Source organism: Sus scrofa, chromosome 17 (genome assembly GCF_054392235.1).
Source record: "Sus scrofa isolate SSC_HxYL_T2T_F1_AM1 chromosome 17, Sscrofa_HxYL_maternal_Yorkshire_Landrace_v2.0, whole genome shotgun sequence".
NCBI classification, from domain to species: Eukaryota; Metazoa; Chordata; class Mammalia; order Artiodactyla; family Suidae; genus Sus; species Sus scrofa.
Window position 1 is genome coordinate 17,898,055 of NC_139399.1, and position 23,055 is coordinate 17,921,109.

The 23,055-nt window shown below is 50.4% G+C and overlaps 1 protein-coding gene across 37 annotated transcripts in view; it reads right to left on the reverse strand.

Moving 5' to 3' along the window:
* Positions 1 to 23,055, reverse strand: part of ANK1 (ankyrin 1) — a 232,986-nt gene that overhangs the window by 121,043 nt on the left and 88,888 nt on the right. For 23 of the 37 annotated variants that reach the window (XM_085004344.1, XM_085004343.1, XM_085004342.1 and 20 more), the window contains exon 1: positions 22,824 to 22,934. The exons of the other annotated variants lie outside the window; for them this stretch is intronic. In XM_085004344.1, the coding sequence (XP_084860470.1) occupies positions 22,824 to 22,850 (27 nt within the window). In that variant the 5' untranslated portion in view covers positions 22,851 to 22,934. Of the gene's footprint in view, positions 1 to 22,823; positions 22,935 to 23,055 lie in introns of those variants that run through there. 37 annotated transcript variants of the gene reach the window in all.

Here is a 23,055-nt window from a genome sequence, read left to right on the forward strand (position 1 = left end):
TCTGCTTCAGGAAAGGATCTCACCCCTCCGTCCTCACCTCCCAGCCCCTCCCCATAATCACCATCTAAATGAAATGACAATTGCCCAGCCAGGCCCAGCAGAGCCATGCTGCCTCCTCCCTCCAGGTCCCCCAGGCAGACAGTTCTTCAAAGATTCACAACCCTCTGCTGAGGCCAGAAAGAAGAGGGAGATGTCATGAGGGGTGACAGCATTGTTCTTTTTTTTTTTTTTTTTGGTCTTTTGGCCATTTCTAGGGCCGCTCCCGCGGCAAATGGAGGTTCCCAGGCTAGGGGTCGAATCGGAGCTGTAGCCACCGGCCTACACCACAGCCACAGCAATGTGGGATCTGAGCCGCGTCTGTGACCTACACCACAGCTCACGACAATGCCAGATCCTTAACCCACTGAGCAAGGCCAGGGATCGAACCCCAACCTCATGGTTCCTAGTTGGATTCGGTAACCACTGAGCCACAACAGGAACTCCAGCACTGTTCTAAAAGCATCCCCCATGGGAGCTCCTGTTGTGGCTCGGCAACTAAGAACCTGACTAGCATCCATGAGGATGTAGGTTCGATCCCTGGCCTCGCTCAGTGGGTTAAGGATTTGTGGTGTAGGTCGCAGATGTCATTCGGATCTGGCGTGGCTGTGGCTGTGGTGTTGGGCAGCAGCTGCAGCTCTGATTCAACCCTTAGCCTGGGAACTTCCATATGCTGCAGGTGCGGCCCTAGAAAGAAAAAAATAAAATTTAAAAAATGAAAGCATCCCCCATGGTCAAGTGCATGGCTCATGTTCTACCATCACACTTGGCTTTCCCCACGCTGGGAGGCGCTGGCTGCATTTGCAACAAACCCTTCAGACCGTGCTGCCTGCCTGCTGGTGGTGGAGCCCAGACTCAGGCTGGAAACCACCCACATTTGGGTAAAACGTGTATGCGCGCGATACACTGTCAGAATGGCCCCGTCTACTGAACTATGTCCAGGGCTTCCACATGTCTGGGGAGCCTTCCCCTGCAGGCTGCTGAGATGGGAAGAAGAGAAGGAGACCCTGGAGAGACTGCACAACTCACTTCTCCCTTACACATGCTGGCATGGAAAACCTTTTTTTTTTTTTTTTTTTTTTTTCTTTCACACTGCCACATGAGCTTGCTCTCAGCAGTGAAACCCAAGGTTCCAGAAAGATGCTCAGGTGTCAGTTCAGGCAGCCCAGGGTGGCTGCCCAGCGGATGCTTTATTCGAAGGGTGCAGAGCCAGGCTGGGTGGTGGCACATGAGCAGCCACGTGCAGACCTGCCTGAAGAATACCGGAAGGGTCTATGCCCCCGAGTCTTCCCAGCTCGGCAGAGGTGGCCCCAGGACATCCACTAGGAACGGGGCCTGGGAAGATAGTGCTGTGCGACCTTTCTGTGACCTCTCGTCCACGATTTGTCAGCGTAGTGACAGCAAGACACAGAGGAAAGGGCAGGAGAAGGATTTGCAAATAATAAAAGCTGAAATGTGCAAGCCAGGCACATTCTAAGCATTGCAGATATCTTAACACTTTTAATTCCCAACAACCACTCTGTGAGGTAACTACCATTATTAGTCTCGTTTTACAGAAGACAAAGCTGAGGCATGAAAACATTAAGTAATTCACCCAAAGTTACTGAAGAGTAATATGATGCTTTGAGTTAGTGTGTAGAACAGAGTGAAGGCAGCTGTTCTGGGTTTTGCTTGATAATATGAGCCTAAGAGGTTTTTTTTGGAGGGGGGTAGGGGGGCTTGTTTTTGGCCTTGCCCAAGGCATGCAGAAGTTCCTTGGCAAGGTATCGAAACTGCCACAGAAGTGACAATGCCAGGTCCCTAACCTACTGAGCCACCAGGGAACTCCTGGGCTTAAGGTTTCTTAGGGTAGGTGAGAAAGGTGAAATTCAATATTCTCCAGAAAGAATTGCTCAGTCTTGAGCAATTTGAGTGCACCTAGGGCCTCTCTATTAAGTTGGCCTTTCTCTCTAGTCAGAAAAGACCCCAGCCTCCGACCCAAGGCAGGTTCAGAGCAGAATTACTAGGCCATTATTTACATGAAGCCAGGCCTCACAGGTTTTTTTATTTGTTTTTTCTTTTAATTAAAGTATAGTTGATTTACGATATTATATTAGTTTCGGGTGTACAATGTGTTTCAGTATTTGTACAGACTAGACTCCATTTAGAGTTATGATGAAACATTGGCCATAGTCTCTGTGCAGTACAATATATCCTTGTAGCTTATTTGATTGATGGATGGATGGATGGATGGACTGATTGTCTTTTTAGGGCTGCACTCTCAGCCTCTGGAGGTTCCCAGGCTAGGGGTTGCTTGAATCAGAGCTGTGTCTGCAACCTACACCACAGCTCTCGGCAACACCAGATCTTTAAGCCACTGAGCGAGGCCAGGGATCGAACCCACGTTCTCATGGATACTAGTTCGGTTTGTTACCCCTGAGCCACAACTGGGAACTCCTCATTCATTTTATACATAGTGTCTGTACCTCTTAATCCCCTACCCCTATCTTGCCCCTCCCCTCTTTCCTCTTCCCACGAGTAACCACTAGTTTATTTTCTGTTATCTGTGAGTCAATTTCTCTTTTGTTATATTAAAGGTTTAATGAGAGGTGACTGAAACTGTCTTTCCGGGAGGGTTGGGGAGAAGGAGACTTTTTTTTTTTTTTTTTTGTCTTTTTGCCTTTTCTAGGGCCGCTTCCCACGGCATATGGAGGTTCCCAGGCTACGGGTCTAATCTGAGCTGTAGCTGCCGGCCTACACCAGAGCCACAGCAACTCGGGATCCAAGCCGCATTTGTGACCTACACCACAGCTCACGGCAACACAAGATCCTTAACCCACCGAGCAAGGCCAGGAATCGAACCCGCAACCTCATGGTTCCTAGTCAGATTCGTTAACCACTGAGCCACGAGAGGAACTCCAGGGAGATGGAGACTCTTGAAACAATAAGGTTGATTTGAATCCCCTGGCTACACCCTTTGAACAGTAACACCCCCATCCCAGCCAGGTTAATGAAGTTCTGGGAAGCTGATGCTAAGCCTCCCCTGCTGCCCAGGTGCCCAGCCCTGAGGTAGTGGAACCAACTTCTCTTCCCATGATTCGGCCAGAAGATCAGGGGCAGACCCAGTTGACCAAATGCTAACTGATGAGGTTTCCCCTCTCTGGGGCCAAGACATTTCAAGGCAGTTCAATCAAACTACTACCCAGCCTACCTGTTGTCCCCTGAAGTTTGCTATTTTGTACCACTTGGCAACAGGAAGGCAAGGGTTCTTCCCTTTAAGATCCACTTAAGCTCCTTCCAGCGGGGTACTTAGCAGCTACCACTGAAAAACACCTTGGTGGAGTTCCCGTTGTGGCTCAGCAGGTTAAGAAGCCATCTAGTATCCATGACGATGCGGGTTTGATCCCTGGCCTCGCTCATCGGGTTAAGGATCTGGCGTTGCTGTGGTGTTGCTGTGACTCGACTCCTAGCCTGGGAACTTCTATATGCCACAGATGTGGCTCTGAAAAAAAAGAAATGAAGGAAGGAAGGAGAGAAAGAGAAAGAAGGGAAGGAAAAAAGAAGGAAAGAAAAAAAGAAACCTTGGCATCTGTCTTCTACTTTCTGGTCTTCTTTTCTCTTTATCCCAAGGTAAAAAGGGCAGATACCATGCGTGATATTTCACACAGGCTCATCACAGGATTCTTAATAACGGAATAGAGACCATTATCTCTCTATTTAATCCTCTTGTGAATTCCGCTGGCTTCTCTTTGGAATATCTTTTCATACAGTATTTATGGCACCACTTTTAGAATTCTTTAAATCCAAAAGGTGAGGAAATAAGCTATACATCTTCAACCCTCTCTATATCTCTCCATCCTGCTTTATCTTAGAGAACCCTACCTGGGGGAAGCCCGGGTGTGTTACTCATTTGGACATTTCTTTCTTTCTTTTTTTTTTCGTTGTCTTCTTGCCTTTTTCTAGAGCCACTCCCACGGCATATGGAGGTTCCCAGGCTGGGGGTCTAATTGGAGCTGTAGCTGCTGGCCTACGCCAGAGCCACAGCAATTTGGGATCCGAGCCGCGTCTGCGACCTACACCACAGCTCACGGCAACGCCGGATCCTTAACCCACTGAGCAAGAGCAGGGATTGAACCCGCAACCTCATGGTTCTTAGTCGGATTTGTTAACCACTGAGCCACACAGGAACTCCTCATTTGGACATTTCTGACCTGCACAATGATGGAGCAGGTCTAGATGATCCTTTTCTGAAACCTTGGCTTCATGTCTTTTTTTTTCTTTTTTTTTTTTTTTTGTCTTTTCAGGGCCGCAGCTGTGGCATATGGAAGTTTCCGGGCCAGGGCTCAAATCAGAGCTGCAGCTGCCAGCCTACACCACAGCCATAGCAATACTGGATCCTTAAGCCACTGATCGAGGCCAGGATCAAACCTGTATCCTCAAAGAGACAACATCAGGTCCTTAAGCTGCTGAGCCACAATAGGAACTCTCATGCCTTTTAATCGTTTAACCCACTATGCATATGTTGGGCGGGGGACTGAACCTGCCTCTCTGCAGTTCACCCCAGGAACTGCAGTCCAATTCTTGACCAATTGCACCACACTGAGAACTCCTCTATGCATCTTTCGATGCCCATTGGACAAGAAGAGGCACTGGTGGAGGGACCAAAAGAAAGACAAAATAGGTAATATTTGGGGGATGCTTATCACGTGCTAGGCACTGTTCTAAGCATTTACAAGTGTGAACTCATTCAATCCTTCCAGCAACACCAGAAGGTAGATGCTCTCGGAGTTCCCATCGTGGCTCAGTGGTTAACGAACCCGACTAGTATCCATGAGGATGAGGGTTCAATCCTAGCCTTGCTCAGTTTGGTTAAGGATCCAGTGTTGCCGTGAGCTGTGGTGTAGGTCAAAGACACGGCTGGGATCTGGCGTTGCTGTGGCTATGGTGTACGCCAGCAGCTATAGCTCCAATTTGACCCCTAGCTAGGAACTTCCATATGTTGCAGGCGAGGCCCTAAAAAGACAAAAGACAAAAGACAAAAAAAAAAAAAAAAAAAGTAGATGCTCTGTCCTTATTTTATGAGTGGAAAACAGAGGCACAGAGAGGTCAAGAACCTTGCCCAAGGTCACACAGCACATAAATGGTAGAGTCAGGATTTGAACTCCACAGTCTGGAGCCAAGCCTATGATTGTGGGCATTGCACTCTGGGGGACAATGAGCCTAGAAAAACAGAAAGCTCAGGAACTTGGAGGAAGTGATAAATAAAAGAGAGGACAGGTCTGGCTGGGAAAAGAGAGGAGAGAAAGCCTGGGAAGCTCTCCATTTTCTAATAGCAGCTTGGTGTGTTCTAAGGCTGTGCTGGTTCTGGGCACTTACTCTTAATTATTATCTGGCATTTGCTAAGTGCCTACCCTGTCACAGGTCCAATCCAGGAGGCTGAAGTCACAGACCTTCCCAGGGCCTCACCTGGAACAGAGCTGGTTCTTCAGACCAGGGTGGGGAGTTGGGGCGGGGTGGGGGAAGACCTGAGTTCACCTCCTCTCAGTTCTGCAACACTATCGTCCCCTGCTTTCCTCTTGGACTCTGAATTCATAAATAGCATCACCGTTTTTCCAGGACCTGTAGGAGTTTGTTGAGTGAACCTGGGTGACTCATTAGGCTAGCATCCAGCGTTTTCTTCTCCGGGGACTGGATGACACATCCTCCTACGTCCCCCAACCACGGGGTGCAGGGCGCGGCAGGGGGCGGAGCTGGGGGGGGGAAGCAGCCTCCTCTTTCTCTCTTTGACTAGATTCTTCCCCCGTAAGTGGCTGATGTTTCTTGGATCAAATGGAGATGGTTTTCCTGGAGTCCCAGGTCCAGGTGGCTCTCGTGCTTGCCCAGGGAATGTGTGCATGCGTGTGCGTGCAAAAGAGAGAGTGTATGGGGGGGACTGTCACTCTCAGAGCCACCTCAGACATGTAGACACACAGTGGGTCAGAGGGCCTTAGACTCTGAGACTGGAGGCTGAGCGGGGGAGGAGGCTGAAGAGGGCAAAAGACCACCGAGTTCGCGTCTTTGCTGTGCGAAGATGTCATATGGGTTTCCTAGAGAGGGTACTTTAAAAGGCAGGTGGGGGAGTTCCCCATTGCCACTCGGTGGTAACGAATCCAGCTAGTATCCATGAGAATGCGGGTTCGATCCCTGGCCTTGCTCCGTGGGTTAAGGATCCTGTGTTGCCATGAGCTGTGGTATAGGTCGCAGGTGCAGCTCAGATCCTGCGTTGCTGTGGCTGTGGTGTAGGCTGGCAGCTACAGCTCGGATTCAACCCCTAGCCTGGGAACTTCCATATGCCGCGAGTGCAGCCCTAAGAAGCCAAGTAATAATAATAATAATAGGCAGGAGGGGTGGGGAGAGGCTACATCGCCTACGCACAAAAAAATCAGGAGACGTTTTGGCCTTTAGCATCAAACCGTCTCTCACTTAGAAAACGAGTGACATCCCACAGCAGAAATGCTAAACAGAAACCTCTCTGCCCTGTGCTTCAGCATTTATGGGAAGTCTCCCTCTCTGGGAGGGAAAAAAAAATGTCATCCTGTTCTGTCTTAACTGGGGAATCTGAAAAGCTCATTCGAGTAGAAGCCAGTTGGAGGCTCTGACGGAGAGGGGGGCTCATCTGCTGCTTTGCCCCTCGTCCCTGAGTCTCCTCAGCCGCCTCCTTCTTCCCTGCAGTGAAGAGTCGGCAAGCTTGGGACCATCCCGAACCTGAAGCCAGGACCCCCTGTTTGGGGCCCTTCCCTAATTGTTGTGCCATCAGAGAGACACCGTCCTGACAGGAAACCACTGGACGTACCCCAGGAGTGCCACCTGCCTTCTCTTCGGGGACCGCACCCCTAGGATCTCTGCTTGGAGACTCTACAGGACTGTCTTCCCAGGCCCCCTGGCCCTGGGCGCTCAGACTCGGCTCTTACCATGTGACTTTCCCACTCTCTTTATGGCCACCTCACACGCCAAGTGGCCTTCAGCGGAGGAACCAGCAAGTCACCATTCCCAAACCCAACAAGAGTGCGGCTCAAAAATTGAGCTCAGAGCTGCACGCTCTGGATGCGGCTGGAAAGGCAGAGATCTCAGGACCCGGGAACCACCCTTCATCTCCAAAGGTCGGGAAAGGCAACGTGACCAGTTCAAAGTTACAGGTCATGGCGGATGTAGGACCGGAAACCAAGGTGTCCACACAGCTGGGGTCGGCTCAGATGGCCCCTTCTCCCTGCCCCTTCTGGGTGGAGAGCATGCTGAGGACACAGAGCTAGAAACAATGGGACAAGGAGAGAGGAGCGGGGGAGGGGAGGCACAAAGTCTCCAAGGCCCAGGGGGTCAAGTTCAGGTCCAATCCCAGGGTCCAGTGCTTGGGAAGTGAGAGCCCCAGCTGGGGATAAGGAGCAAGTCGGGCAGGAGCTGAGGGACCCATGGCTGTCCCCATCATCCTGGCATGAGGCAGCTGGGGCTGGCTCCCGCTAAATGAAGGCCAAGGACAGAGCAGTCAGACACAACTCTCGCCAGACGGGAGATGGAGCTAAGTAAACCCCACAGTGTAATTCCCTGGGGTTTTAAATGGCAAGGTTCAAAACAGAAGCTCAGCCACTCCTTGCTGAGTCCTTGGTCTAGAGAGAGAAGACCGTTGAGATGCCTGACACCAAGCTTCTTGCACCCTGGCCCTAGCCTGGGCGCCAGGAACCCTTGAGCTCAGGGATGTGCCTGCCATGCCCTCAGCCCAGACAGGAAGTAAGACCCCAGCCCACCCCAGTTCTGAAAACCTCTACCCCTGCTAGGGGCTGCCTGATGGAAGAAGGAACATTTCCTTGAAGGCTGTTAAACTAAACACGCATACTCTCAAGGCCAAAACACAGAGCCAAAAAAAAAAAAAAAAAAAAAAGAGTATGTTGCAGAAATGCCCATCTGTGTTGGTGAGTCTGTGCCTGATGAGGATGTGCCTAGTATTCCCTGGGTGGGTATTCCTTTTTTTTTTTTTTTTTGTCTTTTCTGGGGCTGCACCTGCAGCACACGGAGGTCCCCAGGCTAGGGGTCTAATCAGAGCTGTAACCGCTGGCCTACACCAGAGCCACAGCAATGTGGGATCTGAGTTGCGTCTCCAACCTACACCATAGCTCACGGCAACGCCGGATCCTTAACCCACTGAGCATGGGAGGGATCAAACCCACAACCTCATGGTTCCTAGTCAGATTCATTAACCACCGAGCCACAATGGGAACTCCGCTTTTTTTTTTTTTGGTGGGTATTTCAAACTGGGAGAGAAAAGCTGCCATCCTTGGGGCTTCCTAATGTCCCCCCCACCCCCCACCCCGCCCACGCCCCCTCCCCTACCCCGGCCCCCACATGTCTCCCTTGATCTGTTTGCCCGTAAGCCAGTCACCCAACCATTCTGCTCCTCAGGCTTCAGTTCCACAAGGTAAGATCTTAGTTCCCAGCCAGGGCATGGTACTGAGTGAGTCAGTTCTGCATCCTGTAGGCCTGTCTCTAAACATCTGTAGGGCCCTCCCCACCCCCCAGGTATTTTTAACATCTGTGAGGAGGAAGGTGATCTTGAATCCTTAGTGAATTAAACTCTAAGCATTTTATTTTAATCAAAAGATAGCGCATTGCATACATTAATTTTTATTTTATCTTCCATGTTTGGAGTTAGGACCTCTCTGTCTCTAATCACCTATGCAAATCTAAGTAAATAAGATGTAAATCCGGGTCCCAAATTAGATGAAAGAATTCTATCCTATTCAGCTGATCAAATTTCAAGTATTTCACTAACTTGATCATTAGACTCCAGCTGATCAGAAAGTCCCAAGGTTTCTAACTGCCGTATATAAGAAATGGTAGAGGCAGTCCTAAAATAGCCGCGGCGGAAAAAGCTCCTTTGCTCATCCCAAATCTATTTCCCCTGATTGAATGATTTTCTCATTTCCACCAAGAGCTGTGAAACCAGCCATGCAAGCAAGCTATCTAGGCCCCCGCAAGACCTAGGAGGAGAAAGAAATTAGGGGATATTTAGGTAAGTCAACCCTTAACAAAGTAATTGCACAGAAATGAATGGAACACATGCTGAGTTTTGTGAACGGAACTGAACCCTGCCTTCGGTCTGAGCTGTAAAAGTTATCTGCACGTTTCGTTCAAGGTCATCTTCTCCAAGGTCATCTAACATCTAAGTCTTCCTCCTGGTCCATTCGGTTCCTCTTCCTGACAATCTTGACAGACCTCTGATCAAAGCCTTCCCCTCTTTGGAGAGTTCTAACTGGTGAAATATTCCTTCTCATACACAACTGGCACCTGCTTTCCTGGGACTTTTGTCCCACCCTTTACCTGGTCCTGACCCTGGGAACATCCTGGGTCAGGCTCCGCTCTTGCCAGTGATAACCTGGTGACAACTGGGAACGCTCCTTCAAGACTCTTGAGTCTATTCTCTCCTCTGTTTCATCAAGGTTCCCCCAGCTACGCTTCCACTTGCCTCTCCTTGGGTTTGCCTGCCTGCCGACGTGCTCCACTGATCGGTGTCCAGTGTCGTTGCTGAAATGAACATCCAAACACTGTTCCCCATGGAACTGATACTCTTTTTCCCAAAGTGTGTTCCCAGGAACACCAGTCCCATGCACTGGGCAAATAAACTTTGCAAATGCAAACTTTCTCCTTAGAGATTCACAAAGCAAGGAAGCATGTTCAGGCTCTGAGCAGTCTTGGGGGAAACCTGATCAAGGGTGTTTAAAAAGCCAGTGCACCCCCAATAGCATTTGAATCTAAAAGTCAGCACAAATGAACCTTTCCACAGAAAGAACATCATGGACTTGGAGAATAGACTTGCGGCTGCCCGGGGGGGAGAGGGAGGGAGTGGGAGGGATTGGGAGTTTGGGGTTAATGGATGCAAACTATTGCTCTTGGAATGGATTTACAATGAGATCCTGCTGTGGAGCATTGAGAACTATGTCTAGATACTTACATTGCAACAGAACAATGGGAGGAAAAAGAATGTATATACATGTATGTGTAACTTGGTCCCCATGCTGCACAGTGGGAAAAAATAAAAATTAAAAAAAATTAAAGTCTTCATTTCCCTACGTCAGGAAAGTTTAGGCACTTCATTCTGACTCATCTCCAGGTAGCTAAGCTTTTTCTTTTTTCTTCTTTTCTCTTTTTTAGGGCCGCATCAGTGGCATATGGAAGTTCCCAGGCTTGGGGTCAAATCCGAACTGCAGCTGGCCTGACCCACAGCCACAGCAACACCGGATCAGAGCCACATTTGCGACCTTCAACTCAGCTTGCAGCAAGGCCGGATCCTTAACCCACTGAGCGGGGCCAGGGATGGAACCCGCATCCTCACGGACACGGTGTAAGGTTCTAAAGCCTCAGAGCCAAAAGGAGAACTCCGCCAGCTAGCTAAGCTCATTTCTCTGCTCCTCCCAACTCTCCTCCCCCATTCTCCTTGGCTCTCAAGAATGAATAACATAAAACCCAGAACTTTCAGGCAGTAACAAACTCTATTTAGTGGATTCCTTCCTAAAGCAAAACATCTTTTGGGGATATAATTAATCAATGCCCCAATTTTCGTCCTTGGGATGTGTGAACTTGATTACATTTTCATTTCTTCAGCAAGACCCGCAAAACCATTCAATGCCACCATCTACCACACGGCTACTTTTTTGGGTGATTGATGCTTGCCATTAAGTTCACTGACAAATATGGAAGGCCAGGAAAAAATTGGAACCATTTTTAGATATTTTGAGCATGTACAGTATATCTGAATCTATTCAGCTAAAGCAGTTTTTTTGCCTTCCGCGAAAATTTTTGTAGATAATTTTCCTCTGCACTTGGGAGCTAGCTCCTTAAAGAAACCCCATGGTGAAGCTTTTGCAAATTAAGTAAACATCCTGCCTTGCATCTGTTTTTTTGAGTTCAGATGGGGACACGACGACGACGATGGCGCTTGCTGAGGTGGTTTTGCTTTGGTTTACAGAGAGCACAGGGGGCCCTATAAGGCTCCATTGAAGGAATGGGCAGAGGGGGTGATCCAGAGGGTCCAAAAACGGACCTGCATGCTTCCGCCACAGAGCCAGATACTGGTACCCTGGGGTCAGGCATTCAGCCAGTAGGCTCTGGAAGTTCAAGGAGAAATGCCACCGCAGGACCTAGCAGAAGGATGCCAGCCCTCACCAGCCCCTGCCTCTCCTCCTGGGCCTCCTGCCTTTGCTGCTTCTGTGAAAGCAGAAGAAATCGGACCCAGGAATTTCCTAAGGAGCTATGTGGCGCAGGCCACAACTGCAGTGCACTTTCAGTCCCTGGCCCCGGAACGTCCACATTCCACAGGTGTGGCAAAAAAACAAACAAACAAACAAACAAAAACAACTGGTCCAGAAGCCAGTCTCTGGGCACCTCTCTTGGCATCCCAGCCTGGTTCCATCGCATACTTTCTATGGAGCCTCGAGCACAGTCATCTTGGCCTCTGCTCAGTGGCCTCAGCATAACATATCATGACCTCATGGCCCACAGCCTAGATCCAGTCTAATCCCAAGAACAGGGCCAGCACAGAGCTCAGGGACTGTCCGTGACAGTCCCCTTTCTCAGCTCCATCGTCACATGCATCCACTGCTTTCCATTTCACACCCCCGTTTGAGGCTCCATCACTCCCCTCCTGGACCACTCGGCAGCCACCTTCCAGGCTCCACCACCTCCCGGCTTCCTCTCTTGAACCTTCCATGCCAGTGAACCTCAGCCAGGATCCTGCTCATTCCTGGTTCAGAACCCCTCCATCGCTCCTCACTGCTGTCCAGGTCCTTTGAACACCTTGGCAGGTCACTCCCAGGCTCTTCCTGGTCCCCTTTCCAGCTAAGTTTCCAACCTGACCTCACACCTCTTTTATTCTCCTACCCTGAGCCAATCTGAAGATGCACTGAGTGCTCAGGGGTGTCCTCACGCTGTTCCCTCTCTCTGGGGTGCCCTTCCCTGCTCTCCTTCCCCTCCATCCTCCACTGTGTGCACCAAATCCACCCCTTAAAGCCAACGGCAGTCTCTCCATAGAGCTGCCTTGATTTCCTCTGCTTGCACTATTCGCTCGCTCTCCCTTCAGAGTTTCCCTTCATCCCTTGCGGCAGAGCTCTCCCTTTGGGATCTCTCCCTTCCAGGCTGCAAGTGGTTTATAAGCGGCCACCCCAGGCTTCAGGTCTGCAGCCCCGCAGGACCTTGCTGGGCTCAGGAGCTTGAGAGTCACTCGCCTGCTTGGGAAATGCTCCAGGGTAAGACTCTAAAAGAACAGGAGCAAGGGCAAGGCGTGCTAGGGATGTGGGAGGTAGGACATTTCAGAGGAATATCTCCATGTGTGAAAAGGATGATGGAAGGGAATTTCCAGGCTGCCCTGCCTGTCACCCTGGGTCCTGGAAGAGCTGCTTCAAGAAGGGACCCACTGGGGAGTTCCCTGATGGCTCAGTGGTTAAGGATCACTGCTGTTAAGTTGGTCACTGCTGTGGCTCTGGTCACTGCTCTGGTGCAGGTGTGGCCTGGGAACTTCTTCATGCCATGGGCATGGCCAAAAATAAAAGGAGGGACCCACTGGATCGGGGAGGGAGGCGGGACCCCAGAGACAGACTCCCTAGTTTAGCCATCAGCAATTGCTCTAAGCAGGGCACACCTGCATTGTTATACAAACAAAACTATAGATCCCACCAAGCAAAGAGCAAGGGTCCTCAGGCAACCACTTAAGGCTGCCCCATCCATTACTTCCTCCAAGGGTATCCCATTTACTCAAAGACTAGAAACGAAGTTCCTAATGGCCATGACCACGTTGGGAGTGAATGGGGTGCAGAGAAAGGGCTCAGACAGCGGTCCTAGTCCTGGAGCATCTATTTAAGCATCACTCTGTGCCTGAGACACGCAGACCAACCCTCGAGCACTAACTCAGCGCTTGACACCCAAAGCCTCCATGGTCCTGGGTGCCAAGTGCGTTTTTCAGCTGGAGAAACCTGAACTTCCCAAATGAAGTCATTTTTCAAAAGCCCTCAGGAAGACCACTTTAGACGGAGGCTGAAAAATCCAAACCTCCCCACTTGTCATTTCATCACTCTGTCCACAAACGATTTTCAACCAAGTCTGAGAAAGACTGCAATTCTCTTAAGAGGCTGCTTCTACAGGGGAGGGGTTCAAAAGGAGAAGAATAAAGTCACCACTCAATACAACAAACGACACACTATCATGTTTCTCGAAACACACACACATACACACACACACACACATCCAGAATTGGTGTTCCATGGTCATGCATCCTTTTGACTCCATAGGTATTTATTTGGTGTCAAAGCCACCCCAGACCAGAGCTGGCCAGGGCCTGGAGGCACGGAAGGATGGGAGGCCAGGGAAGCTGGAGGGGGCAGTGGGATCCTCTCCAGCCCAGAGGAGGGTGTTGTGTGGATGGACTTGGAGAGGTGGGGGTGGGAGTCAAGCCCAGCCTGGGGGCCAATGGTCCAGGTCTTTTGGTGATTCTCTCAAAAGCTTGGTTGGCAAAGTTGGGTTGGAAAGCTCCATTTTAACAGGCAACCCATGCACGTGTGACAAGGAGGTGGCCTCCACCCCATCGCTTCAGTGCTGGGGAGCAGTGGGCTCCGTGCCCCATCCCCCCAGGCCTAGGTCTGAGTGTGGACCCTGCCACTTCCTGGCTCTCTCACCTGAATGGAACCCCACACCTGAGAGTGGCAGCCAGGAGAAATTAGGACCATGGACGTGTGATATGACGTTACCTTCTGAGAGGTAACCTGCAAAGCCAACAATACCAGGCACAACACGAGTCTGCTTGAGAAGTCTCCTTGACAGACGGCTGTCTCTCAAATGAACAGTCATCAGAAAGTGGCTCATCTGATCACTCGGCCAAAGGAGAAAGAGGCAGAAAGAAGAAAAACAACGACGACCCAGAAATAGCTGCTATAGAGGCTCTTGCTAACACTCCAACCTTCCCCCACCTGGCACCTTGGAAGTGCTTGCCAACTGACCACACACTTTCCCACGACCCCGAAAGTGGCCCCGGAATCTTTCTCAGAGCTGCTTCTCAATGGGACGGGTGTCGACAGCAGCCACGAGCTTCATTTCCTGTTCCGGGGTTGTTTAACCAGCAATTTGTAACGAACTGGATGCTCTCGGCTGTGGAGCATGAAGAGTTCACTGGGCCTCCCCACGGTCTTGATGACCTAGGCTTCAAGAGGATTTCGCCCTATTTCTCTGATTGCACACTCACCAGGCGCTGCTATAACTGATTGGCCGTTTAAATTCTCTTAAAGCGACAAGTTCACTGACTATAGAGAACACAAGTGAACAAGAACACAGGACTCCAGGGGCCCAGAGAAGCCATATATATATATATATTTTTTTTTTTTTAGCCCTGCCCAAGGCATGCAGAAGTTCCCAAACCAGGGATCGAACCCGACCCACAGCAGTAACCAGAGCCATGGCAGTGACAATGCCAGATCCTTAACATGTTGAGCCACCAGGGAACTCTGAGAACCATACTTCTCATTGTGAAATTGGCAGGCCGATGTCCACATCATGGACATGGATTAGCATTAAGTCACTTCCCAAACCTGCTGTCCTCTGGTTGTGCCTCAACGTCAAGTTGCTGGGTCTATAAACTAAGGACTAGATCTCAGACCTGAGGTAGGAGGTAGATGGGCCCCTGGACTGGGAATAGCTAGGACTTGTCAGGCTGAGGACACCGGGCCTCTGAGATGTCAAGGAGAAAGTTCATGGCAGGAGCTGAGCTCTGCTGAAGGAAAAGATAAGATGACCACATCAATCACTCCTGGGGTCAAGGAGACCTCCCCAACCACACATGCGCAGAAAGACTCCTAGAGGGGGCGCCAGGCCACAGTAAGTTTTTTCTTTTTTGCCTTTTGAGGGCTGCACCTGAGGCACATGGAAGTTCCCAGGCTAGGGGTTGAATTGGAGCTGCAGCCACAGCAACACGGGGTCCAAACTGCATCTGCGACCTACACCACAGCTCACGGCAATGCCGGATCCTTAACCCACTGAGCGAGGCCGGGGATCGAATCCGAAACTTCATGGTTCCTAGTCAGATTCGTTAACCACTGAGCCATGACGGGAACTCCAAATCAGGGCAATTCTGCTTTCAGCCTCTAGCTGGTCTAGTGGTTCGGAGCCCTGGTTTTCACCCGGGCTTCCCAGGTTCAAGTCCTGAGCAGAGACTTAAGATCTCGCTTCAAGCCCTCACTCTCCGAGATCACGACCATGTCCCAGACAGCAGCCTTCTTGCTTCGCCCTTCCTGGCCGCCACAGGACCCAGTTTCCTCTTTGGGAATGTGGGTGATGATTCCTCCCGGGGCTGCTTCGATCACTGAATGAGCCGAGGTATGTGAATCGCCCAGCGTGGTGGCAGGTACCCAGTTGCTCCTCAATAATACTGAGTGTCCCCTTAGTTAGGACTTTACCCCTTCTCTCTGGGAAAGGGCAACATTCTCCAAATCCGTTTTCAATCCCTGCCACTTTAATGATGCCTCTTCCTCACCCTGCCAGAGCGAGTGTCAGGATCAAGCCACTTTCTTACCCAAAGCCCTCTGCTGACTCCCCAGCAGCTGGAGGAGGAGAAGAGTCTGAGGTTGAAGTTCAGAACCCTCACACTCCAGACCCCGCCACCCCCTTTTTCCCCGCGCCCCACTCCTGTCGGACCCTGACCACCTGGCTCCTCCCCCTTTCCCAGGCACACCTCTGCACTCACCATGGGTGTGACCGTGCTTCCTCTTCCGGCCCTTCCCCCCACTACCCCCACATCTCTGCTCTGTCCTGTTTCCTGAACCTGCCCCAAATTCCACACTTTGCTTTCACCTCGGGGAATCCCACAAGATAAGAATAAGATCCTTGCATTGTATGCCTCAAGACCCTATTAGGGAGTTCTTATTGTGGCTCAGTGATAACTAACTTGCCTAATATCCACGAGGATGCAAGTTCGATCCCTGGCCTTGCTCAGTGGGTTAAGGACCTGGCATTGCTGTGAGCTGAGATGCAGGTCACAGATGCAGCTCGGATCTGGTGCTGCTGTTGGTGTGGCGTAGGCCAGCAGCTACAGCTCCAGTTCGACCCCTAGCCTGGAACTTGCATATGCCATGGGTGTGGCCCTAAAAAGAAAAGAAAAAAAAGGATCCTATCAGAAAGGCTTAAGTGCTGGTAATTAATAGCAGACTTTGAGAGAGCAAAACTCCTTTGAGAACCTAAGGAACACTTTCTAATGGTGGAACATGAGCTTCATAGTGGTGGGTACATTTGCATCATGCCACACAGACAGAAATGTTAGCCAGCCCCAGTGACAACTTACAGGTGACACACCCCTAGCCATTCCCTTCCTTTGGAGAAAAAGAAAACCTCAGGTACACAATGTGACCCCCCTCCCCCCCCCCCACACACACACTGGGAGGACAGGTTGCCAGGGTGGGAAAGGGAGCAGGGCCCAGAATGGGTTTTCAGAGCCCCTGGGATCTGTTCCAATGCTTGCAAACCATCATCACCCTCCATCAATGGCTGGACCAAAGCCAGCTCCTTCACAGCTTTATAGGCACTTGTTTTCCAAAGGAACTGGAAATCAGGCAATCTTCTTTACAAACTACAACTTCACCTTGCATCCTGGAAAGGCAGAGCATAGTCTGCCCAAGATGGCCTTGGAGAGGGCAAGACAGGCTTTTCACAACCTCCTCCCTCTCCTGGAGACTCTGGGGCCCGTAGCTTCCTCAGGAGATGATCCACGTTCCAGCCCCCAGGCAGGAGAGAGGGGTCATTTGCTTGGGGTTTTAATTTTTTTTTTTTTTTGGCCATCGGAAGAATCAGGCCAAGGATCCAACCTATGCCACTGCAATGACAACGCTGGATCCTTAACCCACGGAGCCACCAGGGAATGCTAGCTCATTTCGGTTTTTACTATTCTGCCCAAAATCAAATTTCCCTTCAGGCCTCTGTTCCATCCACCCTCCACTGCAGGCTCATAGATTTCAGCAGCTGGCTATTCAGGCCCATCAATAGCGGGAAAGCTTCTTCCCTTAGTGCACCTTCCTTCTTGGGCTGCGACAGGCAATTCAGGAGATAAATCAGCCTGAATGCCAAGAGCAAGCTGCAGAGGGCCGTGGCAGTCAGGGGTGAGCAGAAGGCAGGGAGAAAACAATTCTATTTTTCAGTAGATCTCTAATTGGTTGTTACCTCCTGTTGGAAAATGATGACAAACTCAGAGCCTGCCCTGGGCAGACGGGCCTCTGTCCACACCTGGCATCTCAGAAAAACCAGGCCGAGGGGCTGGAGGGCCATGGGATTGTGGCTGCAGACCTCTGTACCAGGCCTGTGGGAGACTGATTTTCCAAATCGACGCCTCACTATATTCCTAACACTCAATCAATGCTCACAGTGTGCGTAAGTGCAGGAGAAGCCAGAGCTCAGATCCATTCATTGGTTTTAAACGACTTCATTTAACAAAAAGTTTTTTTTTTTTTTTTTTCTTTCCCCAGCCCACGTTCAAGACCTGGGTCGGTGCCTGGGCAAGAATGAAATGACTCAAAGATGAGTCAGCCCGGCTGCGCCCTGCTACCCCCTCCCACACACACCCCCAGCCCTGGCCCCAGCCTGGGAGAGATGACACACACGTAAATAAGTGGAAAGATGTAGAAAAGAAGGGCTTTAAGGGAGGTTCCAATAAAATGCAAGAAGAGTTCAGAGGAAGGAGAAACCATCTCGTGGATTAAAAAAAAAAAAAATCCCCGGAGCAGAGCATCTGAAAAGCCATCCACACAAACCGCCAGAACTCTGCAGGTTTGTGACCAAACTAGTGAGCAGCAATCAATCGCCGGGTGTTTCTTGCAAGTAATTTGTTGTTCATTCATGAATGAAACCGATATTTCATGAGCACTTGCTATGCGCCGGACACTGCTGTGCCCAGAGGATGCAACCAAGCGCGCGTGGGAATCTTACAAATGCAATATCAACCTACCCAAGCTCCGCCTATTGAAGGAGCTGGCAGTTCTCGCGAGAGCAAGAGGCTTAGGAAGCGGGGAGGGGAAAGAGGGGGTGCGGGAGGGGCCCCAGAAAGGAGTCTGGACTCCTTCCTGAGAACAATGTGAAGCCCCTGAAGATTTAGAAGAATGGAGCGACCTAGCGGGATATGCTTCCTACAAAATCACCTTGGTTGTGCGGAAAGAATAGATCCCAGGGAGCAAAGTCTCCCAGAGGAAGACCACCACTAACTTTCAAAACTTAGACCAAATTCAAGCTTTCCCCTCTGGCAGCTTGGCTTCCTCCGGCTTCCATGGGAAGCTTTCTGCGCTTCCAGAACTTCGGTGTGTACCTCCACACTGGGATCCAAAGGCAGCAATGAAGGACCAGCAGCAGCAACAGCCGCAGCTGTGATTGCAAATTGCTGTACTGCATATAAATCGTGATTTCTGCAGTGGCTTCCGTTTCCTTTTTAACTTTACCCATGGTTAAGTTTTTGTAAAGAGCATCTGTGGCACTATTTCTTTTCTCATTAAATTGGCGAATGTAAGGGAGGGGGGGTTATCCGTACCCGGATGCAGCGGTGAAATCTATCATTTGTGACTATGTCAGCAGCCAGCCTTGTGCACCCCAGACAGCCAGAGGGATGGGGGAGAAGGCTGAGAACAACCACAGGACGGGTCAGCGGTAACTCATTCCTGGGAGTTGGCTTTCAGAGGCGTGCGGAGCGTATAGGCATAAATCAAACCAAATAGGTTATCTGTCCAGTACCAACACTGTCCAATGCTTCTTGTCTCCTTCTCAATAGAAGTAACGTCCTTAGGGTGGTGCCCAAGGCCCGGAATGTTCTGCCCCCCCCCCCCCCCGCCCCTCCCCAATCTCTCCCTGGGCCACTGCTCTGACCCCACTTGGCCCTCTTCCTGCTGCTCCAGCCTGACAGGCCAGGTCCTGGGACCTGGGGCCCTTTGCCGCAGTGGCCGCAATGCTTGCACCTGGACCATCATCTGGAACAATAAAATACAAAGAAACTGTAATGGACTAAAGATACCTGCGTTCATGCAGATGGGGCAAATTATGGGCAAGAAGAGACAGCAAATCTAAAAACCCAACTGCAACTTTTGAAGAGTAGAGAGCCAAAGCAGGGTACTGTGCAAGCCCCAGGCTGCAGCAGAGACCTCAATAAAGACTTGCCTGAATTCTCCCTTCTGGCCTCTTATCAATTTCCATTGATTAAGAAGGCCAAGAGCCCCGGGACAGGAACTTCAGGACCTCAATAGCTTCAGGACTTCAGCATCTGCCGTTTCCTCCAGAGCTCTGCAGGCTCTCTCTCACCCCCTTCATGTCTGGGCTCAGTGTTGTTGTTGCTATTGTTTTAGGAGATAATGAATCGAGCTGCAGCTGCCAGCCTACGCTACAGCCACAGCCATGCCAGATCCAAGCCGTATCTGTGACCCATGCTGCAGCCTGCAGCAATACTGGATCCTTAGCCCACTGAGTGAGGCCAGGGGTCGAGCTGGCATCCTCATGGATACTAGTTAGGCTTTTAACCACTGAGACACACTGGGAACACCAATATTCTTTTTTTTTTTTTTTCCTTCGGTCTTTTTGCCTTTTCTAGGGCTGCTCCCGCAGCATATGGAGGTTCCCAGGCTAGGGGTCTAATTGGAGCTGTAGCTGCCGGCCTGCACCAGAGCCACAGCAATGCAGGATCTGAGGTGCGTCTGCAACGCCAGATCCTTAACCCACTGAGCAAGGCCAGGGATCAAACCCGCAACCTCATGGTTCCTAGTCAGATTCGTTAACCACTGTGCCACGACGGGAACTCCAAGAAATTTGTTCTTGTTCCAATATTCTTTATTCTTCAAAATATTCTATTCCTAACTGGGACCATCACATGTGTCAGTGGCTACAACACACTTAACAAGCCATCTTATGCAAATCTCCCCTCAGATCCTAGTGGGAAATACAATAGTCAGCTTTCTGATAGAAGCAATCCCAGTGACCCAGAGAGGAGAGGCCTAAAATGTCATCATCCACGGGGCCAACCCAAAAGCCAAGCATCCAGCCCAGGACTACAGGATTCCGACAGGGCGCCATAGGCAAGCATCATGAATTCTGCCGGATTCTAAAGGCAAAGGTAACCCATCTCCATGGCCGTGACATCCCTGAGAAATCTGTAGCTTCTGACCACCACCAAATCTAACATTTATGGTTTTGAACAGCAAATTGTAGTCCTTTATTAATGGTCCTGTGGAATCTCACGTTGAAATACAACAGCGCAAGTAAACCTCCCTGAGGCTTGCTGAGCTCGGAAACTCCATGCATCTTAACCCCTGCCTACTTCCCGCCTCATAGCACCGCTCATCTTTTAATAAATACTCATCGATTTTGTTTTTAGTCTGTCTCCTTGCCCTGCTGGGACGTCAGCTCCTCAGGGCAGGGATGTGTGTGTGTTGCTCACGGCTATGTCCCCGATGTCATACCAGGAACTGACAGCGGTACGTGAGGAACTCTGGTTAAATGTGGAACAGACCCTGAAGACAGGCTTTCAGTTACTTTGTCTTTACTAAGCAACCGCTATCATTCCTTCTTTCTTTAATTTTTTTTTTTTTTTTTTTTTTTTTGGCAACGGCAGCAATGAAAAAACTGCCTGTCTCAATGCGATTCGCTTAGCTGAACCTCAAAATAAGCTGATTTTGCAAAGACACAACCAAATCATCAGGGGGGGTAAGGGTGGCAACCTGAGTTTAGAAACTCATTATTGTACAGCAGAAATTAGTACAACCTTGTAAATCAACCATACTTCAATTAATATATATATATTAAAAAACCCACCTTCCTTATAATCCCTGAAGTCAAGGGTCAGCTGAGTTTAGATGACTCAGCTTCTAAAAACAACCCTAAAGGCTTTTGTTTCTGAAAAATTTCTTTCCCTCTTTCTTCCTTCCTTCCTCTCTTTCTTTCACTTTTTTCTTTCTTAGGGCCGCACCCACGGCATGTGGAGATTCCCAGGCTAGGGGCTGAATAGGAGCTGCAGATGCCAGCCTATGCCACAGCCACAGCCACAGCCACACCAGATCCAAGCCGAATCTGTGACCGATGCTGCAGCTTGTGGTAACGCTGGATTCTTAACCTACTGAATGAGGCCTGGGATAGAACCTGCATCCTTATGGATACTGGTCGGGTTCTTAACCAGTTGAGCCATAAAGGGAATTCCCCTAAGGTTTTCGCATTCAGCCTCAGAGCAGACCCAGTTTCCAGAGAGATAAAGAAACACACACACACACACAAAAGTGGCTCTCCCAAGGCTATGTGGTTGGTGAAAGCAATGATGCTAATTTTAAACATTTGGTTCCTCAGTTGTTCTTTACTCTAACACACTGTCAGGCTTATATTTGGGGCAGGGGACCATGCCTGTGCCCCAAGTGTCACCTATAGCCACTTCCCTGTGTCCTGAGGTTGTGAGCAGGCCTCCGAGACTCCCTGTGAACCTCAGGCCCGGGTGACCGAGAGGAAAGAATTCAGATGAACTTAACTTGCTCATGCCCCTGGGGACACTAGATCCCCAGCCTCTTCCACAGACCCTCCCCCTTCCTGGGGGTTGAAAAAAAAAAAATCAATCATCGGAAAAGTAAACCGGGAAGAAGCCAAGCCACCAAAAGGAAATTCCCACTAATATCATTTCCCCCGCACCCAAAGGCTTTCCAACCGCTAAAGGGCAGACAGATGTCCTTCCAGGAGGCTGTGCTAGGGTCCCCCTGAACCTGTGGCCTGGGGTACATCTCTGGCTTGAATCCACCACTAAAACCTAGCTAATCCACCACTAAAACCTCACTGCTACATAGGACACCTTAAAAACAGCACAGCCGGAGGTGCTGCTAGATGGGTGATCCCTCTTTTCTTGCCCAGGGGTAGGGTCGTGCTCCACAGTCACCTTAAGAAAACCCTCAGACCCCATCTTCCAGAGCCACCCTCTGCCTTTCTCTCTAGACTTTTTTCCTTTTTCTTTTTAGAGCCGAATCTGCAGAATATAGAAGTTCCCAGGCTAAGGGTCAAATTGGAGCTGTAGCTGAGGCCAACATCACAGGCACAGCAACACCAGATCCAAGCCGCATCTGCGACCTACACCACAGCTCACGGCAATGCCAGATCCTTAACCCACTGAACGAGACCAGAGATCGAACCTGCATCCTCACCAACACTATGTCAGGTTCTTAACCCACTGGGAACTCCTAGACTTTTCACTAATCATGTCAGTAACATGAATCCAAAATTCAATTTTTAAGAACAGAGCAGGCCTGACAAGGAGGTAATGGACACTTATGGATCTCTGAGAAAACAAGCCCCTCCCAGATAGGGGTGACCTGGGCCCCTGGCAGAGCAGCCCCCTCAGGTGATCTTCTGCTCCCCCAGGGCCATGGGCCTGCGACAACACAGCTGGAAAATACATTGCTCGGTAGCGTCAAAGGAAAGCTTCTAGAATCTCCATAGACAGATGGAAGAGATAGAATCTAAAAATTCTTCTTCCCAACCCCGAAAGCGAAAGAACATCATTCAGAGACCCAGGTAGGTGGAACTCCATTTGACAGCAAATCTCAGGCTGTAAAAAATATGAACTGGATTGAGTCAAGCAGAGGCCACCTGCTACCTTGGGCGACAAAGAGAACGAATGCAGATGTGATTACCAAGCTCAGAGGCCGGGGGTGCGGACCCTGGGAGAACACACTGCCTGGCTCCCTCCAACCCCTGCCTCCTCATCCACCCGGCCCCACCAGCACCCCCGCCCCTGGGAGCAGCGCTCCAAAACTCACTTTGAATAAGCTCCTGGGGGAGGGCATGCCGTCCCTGACCAGGATTCCCAAGGCCGGTCAGTCGCTGTTGGCTGTGGGGACAGCTGGGGCTGCCAGAGGCACTTCACCTCTGTAGGGCCCGGGAAGCTGGGGCCCCTGGGCGGTACATCAGCTGCAGAGGTGTTATCTGGGCCCAGAAGCTGAGCAGAGGGGAGGCTCCCATCTGCGGCATGTAGATTGCAGAGGTGCCCTC